Raw genomic sequence first — 15,977 nt, 5'->3', positions numbered from 1 at the left:
CAGTAGGTTTTACCGGGCGTTTGTTATCAAATGAGATTTTAGATTGGCGGGTATCGGTTTTGCCCATGGTGAGAGTAGTAGGAGGCAGCTTCTGACCTGGTGTATGCCGGTAGCTGTTCAGTGGGCGTTACACAGGGAGCCGGTTCAAATCCACTACGGCCAGCAGGGTAATTATCACCCCTGGGGGTTTTCACACCACTTCAGATCTCTGCGTGTGTCGTGGGGCGGACGGGCCTGCCTTCCACTTCCTCCAGTGAGAGGTGGTCTTCTTGGGTGATTTTGGACAGTGGGAGGCCGTCAGCTGCAGCGGCAGGGGAAATTAGGGCCAGTCAAACCTAGGGCAGTTCACCTCGCAGCCAGAATCCGAGCAAATCTGTGCAACCTCGGCAACGTGGTGCTCAAGCAGGGTGAAGCAGCAGGAGAGGTATGATGGTAGCCGTCCTGCCCACCGACCAACCTCTATGCGCTGATCTGTTAGGGGAGTATGGGCGCCTGCACCAGCAGCGTGTATCTAAAGCTGTTGTCAGTCCCGACCTCCTTGTCCCCTGAGAAGTGTAGGGAGCTAAATGGGATCGCCTCGGCTGGAGCAGTCTCGAGCAACACAGCGCCTCTCAAGCTATCGGGGCAAGTCTCTCCCAGTCCTTCTCAGGTACTTCAGTAGCGCCTCATCAGGGCCATGCCAAACGCATCGCGGCAATAATGAGCGTAGCAGGTTTTGGTCGCGGTGGGTGTAAAATGGCAAGTCCTCCCGTGAGGTCGCAAGATGGCGTCTTGGGAGCTTCAAAATAATGTCTCTGCCCTAGAGTCCGCGTCGCAGCGCCCTCCTACCAGTTTGTTGCGCCTGCTGTCGGGTGTCCGCCAGTCTGGGAGGTCGCCTGGTGCCCCAAGCCTCCCGTCCCTGAAGCTCCGACGTGTCGGGCCCGCACAGCTACGGTCCCCGGTGATCACTCGGTCCAGCCAGTGACGATCCAAGGCCGGCGACACAGGCTTCTCCTTCCCGATCTCAATCGGAGCCCTGCCGGAGTCCCGGGATGGGCAGCAAATCGTCCGAAATTTGGTCCGCAGGTGCCGTTCGGGTTCCGATGCCAGTTACGATGCGTTCGGGGCCATACAGCTCTGGTTAAGCAGGATAAATATAGGATGTTTGGGCTCAGCCGGCGGAGCTCGCTTAGAAAGCGGCCATCACGCTACCCTGCTAGCCACGCCCCCCTTTAATGTCTGTGGTTGGTGCAGCATCATTGGGGCTCGCGACTGTCCCTTTTACCATCTGTGGTTGGTAGAGCATCGTTGGTGCTCACAACCGTCCCTTTAACCCTCTGTGGTTCTTACTGTATCATTGGCACTCTCAAATCATCTTTTAACAGTCTGTGGTTGGTACAGCAACGTTTGCGCTTGCCACTTTCCTTTTTAGGTCGAGCCTGGGCAGTGCATGTGGTGCTCCGAGGCATGCAGTATTGGAGTATGGCTTTGAAGCCGTGAACACTCTCTGCCCATATTTTTAATTGGCTTGTGTCATTGTCCTTCATAAACGCTGGCTTCTGGGTGGTTATTAGGCTTGTTAGGCCCTCCTTGGTGCCTCCTTGTCTGAATTTGTTACCTCTCATAACGACTGGACTTTTTACTGGTGTTGTTAAATGGTCTGTTTTAAAGGTCGGTGAGGACTATTTTATTTAATGTTCTCACCCTATTCCACCTACTACTTTGCAGCAGCTGCGTGCTTTTATTTACATTTTTCGAATGGCGGTCCGCTTTAACTATAGAGGCCAAGTGTATTTATTTTAGCAGCGCGGTCGGCATTTAGCGGCCGCACTTATTTATGTATTAGTTTATTTTGTTAACTAGGGCCTATGTGGCGCTTTCACATTTATGGAGGCCGTAACCCTTTCTTTACACAAATCTCATCTAAAGAAAGGTATGCAGCTGACATTAAAGTGAAAGCGCGTCATGGGCGCTTTTACCCCCCCAAAAAATCTGTTTGTCAACTTGACAAAACAGATGCTTTTTTTGGGTCAAAGCCCCCATGCCGCAGTTTCACTTTAATGTAAGACACGCCCCTTTCTTTAGACGAGGCTTGTCTAAAGAAAGGGTACGCAGCCTCCATGAATGTGAAAGCGCTGCATGGGCACTAGTAAACAACATTTTTGCAATGCAATAGGTCTTGCATTTGCAAAAGTTTAAGGTATTGTATTGCAAATAGCTTACACTCTGGTTAATGCGAGACCTATTGCATTGCAAATGCTTGTTTTAGTTTTACGACTGCACTCTTTTAATGAGCTTAACTCAATGAATAGACTGCCAATGTCTGGCTATTTAAAATGTATTCAGCTCAGGAATTTCCTGGCAACAACTGATCCTGGCATATACATTTAGCGCCAACCCCCCTCCTACAGCTCATGGTTTTAAAAAAGAGGAAAAGAAAGATCAACAAGCATTGAAAATGTAATAGGTCTCGCCTTTTATTAAGTTAAAGCCATTTGCTTTGCTAATGGTATTGTATAGCAAAGCAAATGGCTTAAACTTAATTAAAGGCGAGACCTATTGTATTTTTAATGCTTGTTTTGTTCTGTATCTTGAAATCGTCCCCACAACAGACTCCTTCCGTTACTGAAAGCCCTTAACCCAATTCTACCACAAACAGCTGTCACTTTTTCAGCTTCCATGTTAGATATATTGCAAATGAGTGTATTAAATTCATGCATAAGCGTTACCTGCACATGGGGCTCCAACGCCTTCCCTAGCTCAAGTTGGCTGATCCTGTTCCTAGCCTACTCCAGGGGCAGACAGCACCCCCAGAGGGCAGTGTCTGCAGCCCGCCTCGTGCAACCTGCCTTACATCATTGCCCCACCCCTTCCAACCCTCTACTTTCAGAGTAGCTTGAAGTTTTGACTCATGTATGTGACTGTACTGAAGAGGACACGTAGAAATAGTATTAAAGTTCAAAAGATTGTTTTTGGGCTGCTGCTGCAGAAACCTGTCCTGATCTTCATTGGTTAAAAAATAAAAAATAAAAGAGTAATCTGCTATTGGAGACGGACATGTATTTGTGTGGCCACAAGTGGAATCCAAGGATATATCACACACTGAAGCATTGTGCCTTTAGGATTTCGCCTTTCTGCATAATGAGGACTAGTAGAAAAAAATAAATGTACCTACTGTTAAATAATCTGCAAAGTATTCCATTCCATCACACCTATGCTTGGCAATGCGAGCAATGGCTGAGATGTTAACGTCAAATTCGGACTCGTCAGTGAAGGGCAGTGACAAGCTCTATGAGCATCCCGTGATTCACTGGGGAGGTGGTGGAGAGCAGCTGGTGTAGTGTGGTAGACTGTCACTTTTGGGGGCACAACGGATTAGCAGATGGCGGGCAGGTTCAGAATGACACAGTGGATACATTTAGTGTTATGAGCAGCCCATATTAAATGCCAGTGGTAAACAGAATCAAGCATTTTACCATTCTATCTTCTTTACTGTCTGAATGAAAGTGCAGCAGATGTCCTCAAGTCCTGCTCAGGTCTCGAAAGACTGCTTTCTGCTATTACTTTTTAAAAATGTATGTGTGTCTTGCACACTTCTGTGCCAGGATTATTTGCATCAGCTGGCGTTGGAGCAATCCTCAAACCCAGAGGCTAAAGCAAGGCGGGCAGGCTGCAGACTGAGTTCTGAGTGAATGGTTCAGTTTGTGGGGGTGCTGCCTTCTGCTACAGTTTGATTGGGACTGTACTGGGAGTTATCCGTAGGACTGCTGCACTTTTAATGGGGCTGTACTGGGAATACTCTGAAGAGCTGCTACATATTTTTAATGGGGCAAAAGTGACTCTTTTCAAAGGGACTGCCATATTATTAACGGGGGCAGGACTGGGAGCTCTGTGCTATCCACTTTTAATGGTGGCCGGGGTTGCACTTGTCTGCAGGGCTGCTGAACTTTTAATGGGGCACTACAGGGTGTTCTCTGCAGGGCTGCTGCACTTTTAATAGGGGCAGTGCCGTGAGTTCTCTTCTTCAATGGGTGGGGTGTTGGGAGTTAGTTCCCTGCAGCCAAGGCTACGACTCTTCGTGTGGAGGCAGCAATGACACTTATCTGTGTGTCTCATACCTTGAGGCGCTGCCAGTCATGTTACGGGAGGCAGCCACGCCTATCTTACATCTTACCTCATCCTCACTCGCTTCTTCAAAGCGACCCGCCTGGTACCTCGTCCTGTAGATGACGCTCTACTTCCTGCTGCCGGTGAGTCCAGTCGCCAGAGCTCCCCACACACCTGCCCCCATTCATTGCTCCCCACATCCTCCCAGCCGGAAAGAACCCTGAGGCACACTGGATTGTTTACCATGTTGCTGTGGTGTGTCGGGCGCTGTGCTCCCCAGGCTGCGGTTGGCGATAGGGGCGGGCTGGTGAAGGGCTGCTGGGACACTGTGCGCGGCTCTCGATCCTATGTAGAGGAGTCCTGCTGCAGTAGAGAGGGGCGGGGAGAGAGCGGGGCTATTTATAACAAGATGGCGTTGGACTGTCCACAGTCCGAACAGACAGGCGCATGCTGTCTGCTTTGGACAGATGGCGAGAGTAGCCATCTTTGTCCATGCAGACGCGTGCATGTAAGCCCACGGGGAGCATTGATTCCAAAAGGTCCTCTCCATGGCGAGAGCAGCGCATGCACTGCTTTCGCCATGCGCTGCTTTCTCCAGGCGAGACCTAAAGAAGCATACATGTCCCTTGCTGCACAATGCAAATATAAAGTCGGGTAAGCTGCATGAAATTATTACTGGTGAAGATCTAGAACTTAGGTTAGTAGGAGGCCAGTAATTAACATGGCCAATATGTAATGACATTTTAAATGTATTAACAATTATATCAATTTGGATGTAGATTGAACTTTTTTGGGTGCAATATGGATATTGTACACCCTGCCACATTCCCTTCTATCCCACATAATCAACATTTCCTAGTTCTCTTTTCGAGCATGCCGATTCTGATCGACGTTTTGGGACACTTTAAAAGTATAAAACATTTGATGCTTTCAACAGAACTGTGTTTTACGCTTGCACAGAGGTTCGTATGTGGCTGAGGGAGGTGTGATAATGAACTTGTGTTATGTATAACGCGATCCACTGTAAGCTACTTAAACCTAAATGTTTGAGAAATTGTAGTATTAAATTGGAAACAAAATTGTGATCTGTAGTGACGTGAATCATTTGATTGTGTTCAGTTTTGTCAAACACTGGGCCCAGAAACATTAGTTCACACAAGAATTGTATATTAAAATGTTACAGATGGGGGCGGGGCCAACATGGCGGCGTGAACAGACGCACCTTCCCGGAGCTCCCGCCGGCAGCGATAATTAGCCCGGACCCAAGCACATCTTAGCACCAGTGGGGGGGCGGACACTGTGAACAGCCTTCTTGGGAACCGGTGTGGAGTCGCTACGCCCGGGGGGGGTAGTGCCGGAGTGCAGCGGGACGCCCGCAGTGACCAGCGCGGCCGTAGCGGAGGCTGCCTGGGCCGCGTCTTGGGCATGGAGAGGAGCGCCTGGGCAGAGTGTGGCTCGGCGTCGGCCGGCGCACCCGAGGCGATTGAGGCAGCGGACGCGGTGCGGGGTAAGCGGCGGCCCCCGCTGGTCCGAGTGGAGATCGTAGGTGCCATGCCCGCCCGCCATTTTGAGAAGCGGCTGCAGTGACGGGTGAGCCAGAGTGGTGAGCGCCCCCTGTCTTGAGGGGGCTGAAGGAGGCAGCGGAGCGGAGGAGAGGTGAGCTCTCCTGCGGCGACCAGAGAGAGGAGGAACGGCGGTGGTCTGCCGGGGGACGGCTGGTTCGCACCGCGGGAACCGGTGTGGAAGCCGCCATTTTGTGTGGGCCTTGAGTGGCTACAGTCGCGCATTGACTTCGGCGCAAGGAGTAGCCGGCCTGGCGGTGATGGTGAGTGGTCTAGCCAGGCCCAGGTAGAGGTGGCAGTGATCCGCTCCAACAACTGCTCGGCCCCGGGCCGCGGCGGACTAGCCTGCAGGTCGGACCCCGGAGCTTGACTCCCGGACGCCCGGGCAGCACAACGGGCTTCCCCCCTGGTCTCTACGTGGTGGACGGCGGCAGCCCAACAGGACGGTGAGAGGAGCCGGGTAGGCCATGGGGCCTGCGGGGAGCGGCGACGGCGCCCTTCTGGTCGTCTGGGGCAGCGGGGTCTTCCGCCCAGCGAGCAGCGGCGGCGCCCGGAGTTAGTGTGGAACGGACGGTGCACCCTCCTGGGGACAGCTAGGAGAGGAGACTAGGACGCTGGGGAAAGGCCGCGCTGGTCGCCTCCGGTGCATCTACGGCGGAGATTGGGTGAGGCCTGCGGGGGGGGGGGGGGTCCGCGGTTCGGAGGAGCGGTGGACATAGCGCGGCGGGGATTCTTAGACACACGACTGTCCCGGTCAGGAGCCGGACAATGTCCACGGCCAGAGTGCGGAAGGAGAAGACAGTCAAAGATCTCTTTGCGTCGGCCCAGGTGGGGCAGCAGGCCAAAGACATGGCGACCAAGGCCTCACAACCAGCGACGGAGCTAGCGGAAGGCAAAGACCTGATCACTAAAGCCTTCCTGGAGTCACTCTTCACCGCCTTACGTGAAGACATCCAAGCCCTGAAGAAAGAGTTCGCGGATGAGATCAAAGGGGTCCGCAGAGACATGGACGGCATTGGGGAGAGGGTGGCGGACCTAGAAACAAAGAGTGACTCCAGGGACTTGGAGATAGAGAGGCTGTGCCAGGAGGTCGTTCGACTTCATGATCAGCATGTGGACCTGCAGGCCCATATGGAAGACATGGAGAATCGCTCCCGGCGCCATAATGTCCGCATCCGGGGGGTGACGATGGCCGACGACACCAAGGACCTCCTGGGCTTCACTAATGGCCTCTTCAACCACATCCTGGGACATTCTCCGGAAACTGAGATACGTATAGATCGAGTTCATAGAGTGGGCCCGCCACGTTCTCCCTTGGCTCCCCCTGCTGATATCCTGGCATGTGTGCAGGACTTCCGTACCAAGGAGGAGATCGCCAAATGCATCCTCTTTCCTATAAAGGTCAGTCCCCCGTTTTGTATCAGGACCTGTCAGATATCACTCTGCAGAAACGCCGGCTCTTCAAACCAGTCACGACCTTCCTGCAGCAGCAAAACATCCCCTACAACTGGGGTCATCCCTTCCGCCTGATATTCAAAAAGGACAATAAGCTGTTTCAACTGAGATCCCTGACGGAGGCATGTCGTTTGCTGGGTATTGACCCACCCGAGGAGACAGAGGACGCGGCTGGTCCCACATCGGAACAAGATGACGGGAAGCCTCGATGGCAGCATCAGTACAGACGGCGACGGTTCCGTAAACCTCCAGTGGCAGCAATCAGAGAGGGTCAATGTGCAGCAGTAGAGGCAGTGTCCTCCAGTCCGGAGGTGGCCCACCCTAGCTGAAGGTCGAACTGAGTCTTATCCTGGCTGGGCATTTTCTGTGATGATAGCTCCCGCTATCGGCAGGGGTAGGGAGATCACGATTGCAGTGTGGAAGAACTACCCTGAGGTGACATTTTACCACTCATCCTGGAATGATGGACATTGACTATGGGGTTCTGGTTGGGGGGTTGTTTCTATTTTCTCAATGCAAGTTTTTAGAGGTAGCATTGCTGGGGTGGGGGTGGGGTTCCAGGTCCGAGTATGGTTGGGGGTGTGTGAGTGTGTAGAGCCCCAGGTGGCTTGCCGTGGGCATTGGGGGGGCTGGCAGTGGAGGCTCTGTCGGTTGCAGGGGGTGGGGCAGTCCGTGGGTATGGCGGTGAGCGGTGTGGCAGAGAGTGGGGGGTGGATGGTTGATTATGCCGGCGACTGAATTGCGCCTCCTCACATTGAATGTGAGAGGCCTTAACAATCCCGTAAAGCGCAGGGCGGTCTTGTCGCTCCTGGAGAACTCGAAAGCGGATATCTGTCTTCTCCAGGAGACGCATCTGTTGCCCAAAGATTGTCACAGGCTGAAATCCCACCACTTTCCGACACAATTTTTCTCCTCTGCCCCCACGAAGACAGCAGGGGTTGCAATACTGGTGGCCCAACATTTCAGGGGTAAGGTCCTGCAGAAGGGAGCCGAAATTAAGGGGCGGTCACTCTCTTACAGATTCTCACTAGGAGAAGACACCTTCACAGTTATCTCAGTTTACGCACCTAATGAGGGGCAGGAGAAGTTTTTTCACCAAGCGCTCAGCGAGGCGGCCACGTCGCCTGATAGACACATTTTATTTGGGGGCGACTTCAACTTGGTCTTTGATAATCTGGATAGGTCGAGGCAGAGCTCCTCGCAATCTGGCACTCTCTCAGAGGGTGGGCATTGTAGACTGAAAGGGCTAGGGATGGTTGACCTTTGGCGGAGCTTTCATCCAGATGTCAGGGAACAAACATACTATTCTAACGCCCACAAGACTTATGCGCGACTGGACTACCTATTAGATTCTACTTCACTCAAGGCGCTGGCGTCACAGGTAGAAATAGGGGCAGCGGCGCTCTCAGACCATGCGCCGCTCTCTGTAGTGTTTTCCTTCCCACCGCTCACCCGCGCTGCGCGCTGTTGGAGATTGCGCGATACACTACTTCATAGGAAGGACGTGGTGGACAAAATCAAGGGGGCCATTACAGACTACCTAGCACACAATAAGCCTGTGGACACCTCTCTTGCGACACATTGGGCGGCTCTCAAGGCGGTACTGCGGGCGAGTTTATAGCACTTTTGGCAGCGGAAAATGTAGAACGGGCGCGCAAGAGAGAGGAGCTAACGTCCCAAACCCGCGAACTGGAACAGATACATCAGCGGACAGGGGCGTCCCGGGTCTGGAGACAGCTGTGCCTGGCGCGTCAGCAACTGGCGGCTTTAGACCAGGACCGGGCTGAATATGCGGCCCTGACGGTGCGACACATGTACTACACGGGGGAAGACAGGTGCGGGCGCCTGCTAGGGCGAGCGCTCAGAGAATTGCAACAGCAGCACACGGTGCAGGAGATACTCACGCAAGAGGGTGTAGTGACCGAGATAGGGACATAGCGAAAGCTTTTAGCGATTTTTACACCTCCTTATATGCCGGAGCCCGGCTTGACCCCGCGGATAGTGAGGCCTTTTTGGAGTCTGTGGCTCTTCCAACCTTGTCGGCAGACCAGTCGAAGGTGCTGGACGGGGCGATCCGTCCTGAAGAAGTGATATCAGCGATCTAGTGCCTCAAATTGGCTAAGGCACCGGGCCCGGACGGTTTTACCGCCATTTTTTACAAAACCTTTTGTCCCCAAATAGCGCTCATTTTCCGACCCCGGAGCCAGCCCGAGAGATCTAATGGACGCCACTATATCGGTCATCCCTAAACCAGGGAAAGACCGCGCGCAATGCGGAGGTTACCGGCCTATATTCCTCCTTAACGTGGACCTTAAACTTTACACCAGCATCCTCGCGGCACGTCTGGCACCGCTCATGCAGGGACTGGTCGATCCAGATCAGGCAGGATTTATTCCTGAGCGGCAGACTGCCGACAACACTAAAAGGGCGCTACACCTTGTTGAACTGGCCACGAGATCGCCAGGAGAGTACATGATGCTGGCGATTGACGCCGAGAAGGCGTTTGACCGGGTCCACTAGCCATATCTGGAGCAAGTGCTGATAAAAGCGGGATTGGGAGTAAAATTTCGCACGTGGGTTCTGAACTGTTACACCTTCCCCACGGCGACGGTGCGTGTTAACGGCTGTTCGTCACCTTGCTTTCCCAACGAGCGCGGGACCCGGCAGGGGTGCCCGCTTTCCCCTCTGCTCTTCGCGCTGTATATGGAACCACTGGCGCAGGCTCTGCGGACGGCCCCGAGAGTGCAGGGGATCAAATTCGGGACGTACGTCCATACAATCAGCTTATATGCTGACGACGTCCTCCTTTCCTTGGCCTCCCCTGCGGATTCCTTGCCAGCCAGCGTTGAGATCCTAGATGCGTTCGCGAGGGCATCGGGCTTTAAAGTTAACATGGCAAAATCGTTGGCTCTTGATCTTTTCCTGGAGGAGCGGACTCGTGACTCCCTGGAAGAGCGCTTTCCCTTCCGCTGGTCAGCTGGGGCGGTCCCATATCTGGGGATACAGCTGGCGGCAACTTTGCCTGATACGGTGCGTATAAACTATGCCAACCTCCGTCAAACCCTCCATACAGAACTGGGGCGCTGGCGACATCTCCCACTTTCCTGGCTGGGGCGGGAGGCGGCGGTGAAGATGACCGTTCTTCCCCAGATCCTGTATATCTTCCGGGCCATCCCGCTTCGTCCCCCCGAGGGCTGGATCCGCCAAACACAGTCGGAACTCGCGCAATTTGTCTGGAATGGGAAGCGGCCCAGGATGAAGCTGCGGCTGGCAATGCTCCCCCCGGAGAAGGGTGGGCTGGGGTTGCCGGACTTGTTGCTTTACTATCAGGTGGCTCAACTTAGGACCCTGGTGGAATGGAGCAAGTGGGAATCGGAACGACACTGGCTTTTCCAGGATCAGGCAGTGGCGGGCCGCCCGCTGCAGGAAGTCCCCTTCCTCCGTAGACAACACCGGACCCCCAACTTGTACGCTTCTTTTATCCCAAGAGTCCCGCTTGAGGTGTGGGATCAGACTAGCGTCCGGCACGACTTAACGACTTTTCCTTCTCCACTGACGACCCTGTTGGAGAACCCGGACTTTGGACCGGGTAGAGATGTCCGGGCTTTCGTGCATTGGCGTCCTGCGGGCTGCAGATCTCTATTCCACCTCTACTCCGGAGAGGGGGTGACACCCTTCGAGTGTTTGCGACGGGACTATGGTTTGCCGGAAACGGAGCGACTCTGTTACTTACAGGTACGTCATTGGGCAATCAATCCTCAGGTTCGGGAGGGGGCAGATCAGAAGCTCAGTCGGTACGAATACTGGCTCATTACACGGACAGCGGACAGACGGCTCATTTCGGACCTCTACCGTATGTTGTTAGATCGGTATTGCCACGTTCATAACGCGGGAAGGTCGCGATGGGAGAGAGAGCTGGAACGGGACCTGAGCAATAAGGAGTGGAAAGACATCTGCTATCGCGCCCGTGTTAGGATATTGCGGCATGGGCGCTGCAGAAGACCTTCACATGTGTTTTTTTCTTAGGTTTCCCCTAGGTCCTTTACACACGTTCCCTAATGCTTACTGAATTCCCTTTCATGCGGATAGTTTTGAGACGCTCCCTCCACGTAAAGGGACGCGTCTGAAGGTAGCCATTGCTTGGCTTACTGTTCCGGTACCACGCCCCCTTCCTTGCTTCCTGGTTGCGAGAGGCTCCTTCCCTCGGCTTTCGCTGCTTTGCTCCTGTTTCCTCTCGTACACTGGATAACCTACCCTACACCCTTGGTTATTTGTCAAACCTCTATTTTTGAAGTTGGATTGTCTCCCTTATTTTCAGACTATCCTCCAGCACGGAGAGTGGTTCTCCACTCTAGCCGGGACCCTATTTCCCCGCCCTTGGAGCTCGGAGTCCTTCGGAGGGATTTCTCTCCTTCCTTTAACCAGGGCTATCATTGTTTTCCGTTTGCTGTGGATTCCGCTTGGCCGGACGGTCATTCAGGAGTACCTCTTTATTTTCGGAAGCCCTACTGCTGACGGGCATTCTGGGGCTCATCTTTAATTTTCTTATGCCCTGCTGAGCGAGAGAGAGCTCCGCCTGGAAACGTTACCTGGGCCGGGCGGCTCTCCTCTTGTGTGTAGCTGCTCGGCTCTTTGTCCCTCGAAAGAGCCGGCCAGTGCACCTCAATTCCTCCCCCTTTATTTTTGTGTATGTTCGGTGAGTGTGTGTGTCCTTTCCTGAGTCCTACTCTTTTAGACCTGGCATCATATTTCCCAGGCAACGCTCTTCAGCAAGGACTCTCTTCAAGGCAGCCCATGGACTTCAATGGGATAAGTGACCGTTGTACAAAACACATGTCAATGTATTAAAGAGGTCGCCCCTTGGATATTGTTTAGTGTGTTATTGCATGTCCTGTTTTCTTACAGCCCTCACTACACCTGCCAGACCTGCATCCGACCTGTTGTTTGAGCCCACGTATGGGGAGAGTGGTGGACACTCCTTGGGTTTTTCCCCCATACTTTAAGGGAACAGCTATCAGGAGTGTATTTACTGTTGCATTCTTGGTACTGTTTTCTGGAGGTTCAGGAGATTTATCTTCGTTCCCGTGGAATCTGGCTTGTATCCTTTAAACCCTGACAGCCCGACACTCTGCCTATCACATGGGGTTGACGGACACTTTCACTAAGCTGGTGACGTACTGGTATTACACGCCTGAACGGTTGCATGAGATGGATCACACGAGGGACGCATCCTGCTGGCGGGGAGAGGGGTACGTTGACACATCTCCTGTGGGACTGTACATATGTTCAGGGTTACTGGAAGACTATCCTCGACGAGATAGATGCACACTTTGATACTGACATTCCGAGATTCCCGGCCTATGTACTTCCAGGGCTCCCCAATGCTATCACCTTTCCTTTGAGGGCACGCAGGGGCCGACTATTTGCAATAGCACTGGGCTCCACCATTCAGAACATACTGGCTTTGTGGCGCACCTCACATGTCCCTACTTTTCAGGGCTGGCTGTGTCGTCTCTGGTCGGACCTGGGCATGGAGAAACTGTCCTTGGTTAAAGCGGGGGAAGGGGCTAAGTACGCGGAGTTGTGGCAGCTCTTCTTGTCCCTGTTGGCCACTGAATTCAGGGAGGTAACATGCCCCCGATACTTGCGGTTGCTTCGCTTATCAAACACAGATGCCTAATTCAAAATGGTATGATTGGATGTATGGATGGTGTGGGACTATGGACCTGGAACGGGGGTGGGGGTTGGTTAGGCAAGGGGGCGGTTTGGGATGGGGGGGTTGCGGGGAGGGTTGTTTCATGTTCTGGCTCTTTGGGTAGTGGGCCTGGTCCAGCAGTTAAATCGAGTATATCAGGAGCTTTATGGGCCGTGTGGGCTTCCTGTATGGCTGTGTCTTGTTGGTTCCGCTACAGACTTTGGCAGCATTGTTTATGCTTTGTACAATGGGAATTTTCTGCTTTGTGACAGAGCCTATTTTTCAATAAAAAGATTTAATACTAAATTGCTACAGATCAGAAAGTATATCTCATAACTTAAAAAATAATACTGTGAAAACTTTGTTAAACTAATTATGCATCAAACTATAATGACATTACCTGGTAGGATCTCGGAGGTACGTGCAGCTATTGTCTTTATCTTTATTATTCCAGATTCTGCAGCCTATAAAGAAGATAAATACATTGAAACTGAAAGAAAGTGTATAATGAAGCACAAAAGCGCACACATACACGGCAATGACAACATCCTGTAACATCGATTAGAATGTATGGCATACTTCCACATGCATGTTTCCCATTCGTCCAACTAAGAAAGTTTTGGCAAATATAATGTAACATTTTTCTAACTAAAAGGTAACCTAGATTACAACTTAATATGTCATTAGGGGGAGCACAATCATTGTAACATAATATAGGTTTACACACATAATTCTTTATTAATCTCAAAAACAATGTACACGTTAATTTCTTATAATAAAATATATATCCATTCTCCGCAAATGGATATATACCTTATGACACAAAGAACTGATTGAAGAAAGGGAGCCCACAGGTTTTGCAGCATGCTTCCACTTTCATAGGGATCTGAACGATGAAATAAACATATATAAGAAAATAAAAAAGATAAAATTCTAATTGTATTCTTAATATAACTAAATTTGACCTTCAATAACATTATGCATTATCTGGTCAATATTGTCTAACTACCTCACTACGACTTGATGTAACCTATTGCACTTAAAATAGGAATACTAATAATAGACAGTTCGTTATAGATTGAAGATATCAGAGGGAACTGAACAAGATGGACAGCCTTTCCTTAGCAACCCTACACAACATCTCCTAATAGCACAAAGTTGGGGAGTCCTTTTCTATTTGCGGGGAGTCCTTTTGAATTTGCAAGACAACTTACCGGAGGTGTTTTCACAGGCCCACTTGTGCTGTGCTGTGTTGGGCTGACCTGCGGAGACGCCGCTTGCCTGCCGCCCACCGCCGTGAGAGTCATTTGGGTAGCACTTACGTGCCGGGACTACACATCCCAGAGTCCCCATCAGCACCACCATGTAACACCATTGCGCCTGGAGGCGGCTAATACGGACGCAGGGCTCCCGCAGCGCGGGACGCGTGCGGGCGAAGCCCGGGCCAAGGGCGGGCCTGTCCGCGCCCGTCGTAGCCAGGAGGAGGCAGGGCTGGGCCACCTCCCTTTCATCAGACTTCATTTATCTTTGAGGACTTGGTTAGTGGCTCTGTCTCTAATTGTATTTGAACTTTGAATTTTAAATTTAAAGTTGTCAGGCATCGCCCTTTTTCTGCATAAGCTTGAAGGCCTTATGGGGGACTGTTCTAGCATTGTTTTAATTTTGACATTTACTGATTGAAGCAATTTGTGCATCCAAAATGGCCACTAAACGTAAAATTACAGGGCAGAGGGGAGGGGTGGTGGGCACGCTGGACGCTTTTGGGCTGAATCAGTTCTCCAGCATGAAACACAGCTCACTGAGAAAAGATTGTCTTTGGGGTCGTATGTGGAACAGAAAAGATCATCCCTGGGGGCTAGAAGAACGGCTAAATCCAGTGGTCGTCCTACAAACCATGACTCACTTAAGTATAGAGCCTTTAGAAGTAGCAAAGGTTAGTATGGTTGGCACGGATCTTATTTCTGATTTAGGGACAATAGAGGAGGTTGACGCGAGTGCCACAGAATGTACTAATTCTCCAAGGACGAGTGCTCATGGGGCTTCAGTGGGCTCTAACCATTTGCAGAATTTAGATCTCTCTGCTGCCCCAGTTCCATCCCAAGCCCAAACCCATTCCCCTACCACACTTCAGGTAGTTCAAGGTGACCGAGCCACCAGATCCAAAAGATCTGCTAAAGACAACGAAGGGGTGGCTAGTGCATTCACATTGGCCACTAATAATGAGGGAGGATCTGGGGAACCACCGGCAAAACGCACCAGGGGCGGAGTAGCAATAAGGGGTAAAGCTAAAGAAAAACTTAAACACCTAAATGGGAAGCCGCTTCCGAAATATGACAATGGCCTGCCCTTAACTATTAATACTAACATGAGCAAGTTGGGGGAACCTGAAGATAATCTAGATTATTGGAAGCGCCTGGAGACTTTAATTACCACCCTCCTCGCACCCTTCTGGAATATACATGGGGCGATTGAAGAAAAATTAACTCTCCTTTCTAAAGGCGCTGAAGCGATGGCTAACCCAGAGGTAGCTGGGGTTGTAGGGAGAGGCATGGAATCCGTGGCGCCGGCACGGCCATGGAGTAATGGTCCGGTTAGTGATCAGAATAGGGATATGACTTGTGTGGCGGTAAAAAAACCATAATGGCGAAATGCGCACAGTAAGATTGCAAGTGCCACATGTAACATCAGGCATAGGGGGGTCTTACCCGCAACTGAGCTCAGCATTTCAAGGGGTGGGTGGGCAGGCAATTGTGCCTTGTTCAGGTATTCAGAATTTGCACATGTAGGAGGGCCAACCAAGGGTATTAACTGTTGATCCTGACCGTCCTAGAGATGGTCCTAGTATTACAAACCAAGTGATCACTTAGCCAGAGCAAGACATTTTAGATCTGCCGCCGGCGGCTTGTCCTCTTGTTGTGGTCTTGGCTGGTGTTCCCCCGCTTAGGTCTGATCAAACAGAATCCTGGACCCAACTGAGAAACAAAACTGTTGATTGGCTATTCAGACATTAAGGTTTTAGGGTGGCCATGAGTAATAACATTTTGAAGGTGCGAAGAGTTGCATGGGTAGGCAGTCGCAAAAGAATATTGGGGGGCATTGTGTTGTTGTTAATTTACGAAGCCCCGCAGCTGCCGAAATGATCCTTAAGGCCCAGGATCAGTATCCGCTCTTTGCCACTT

The 15,977-nt window shown here is 51.6% G+C and overlaps 1 protein-coding gene across 2 annotated transcripts in view; it reads right to left on the bottom strand.

Moving 5' to 3' along the window:
- MON2 (MON2 regulator of endosome-to-Golgi trafficking) overlaps positions 1–15,977 on the bottom strand; it is a 1,009,595-nt gene that overhangs the window by 883,559 nt on the left and 110,059 nt on the right. For both annotated transcript variants that reach the window (XM_078675668.1, XM_078675659.1), the window contains exon 2: positions 13,199–13,262. In XM_078675668.1, coding sequence (XP_078531794.1) covers positions 13,199–13,262 — 64 coding nt within the window. The remainder of the gene's footprint in view (positions 1–13,198; positions 13,263–15,977) is intronic.

This window comes from Lissotriton helveticus, chromosome 1_1 (genome assembly GCF_964261635.1).
Source record: "Lissotriton helveticus chromosome 1_1, aLisHel1.1, whole genome shotgun sequence".
NCBI classification, from domain to species: domain Eukaryota; kingdom Metazoa; phylum Chordata; class Amphibia; order Caudata; family Salamandridae; genus Lissotriton; species Lissotriton helveticus.
This window is presented reverse-complemented; position numbering and strand designations above follow the sequence as displayed.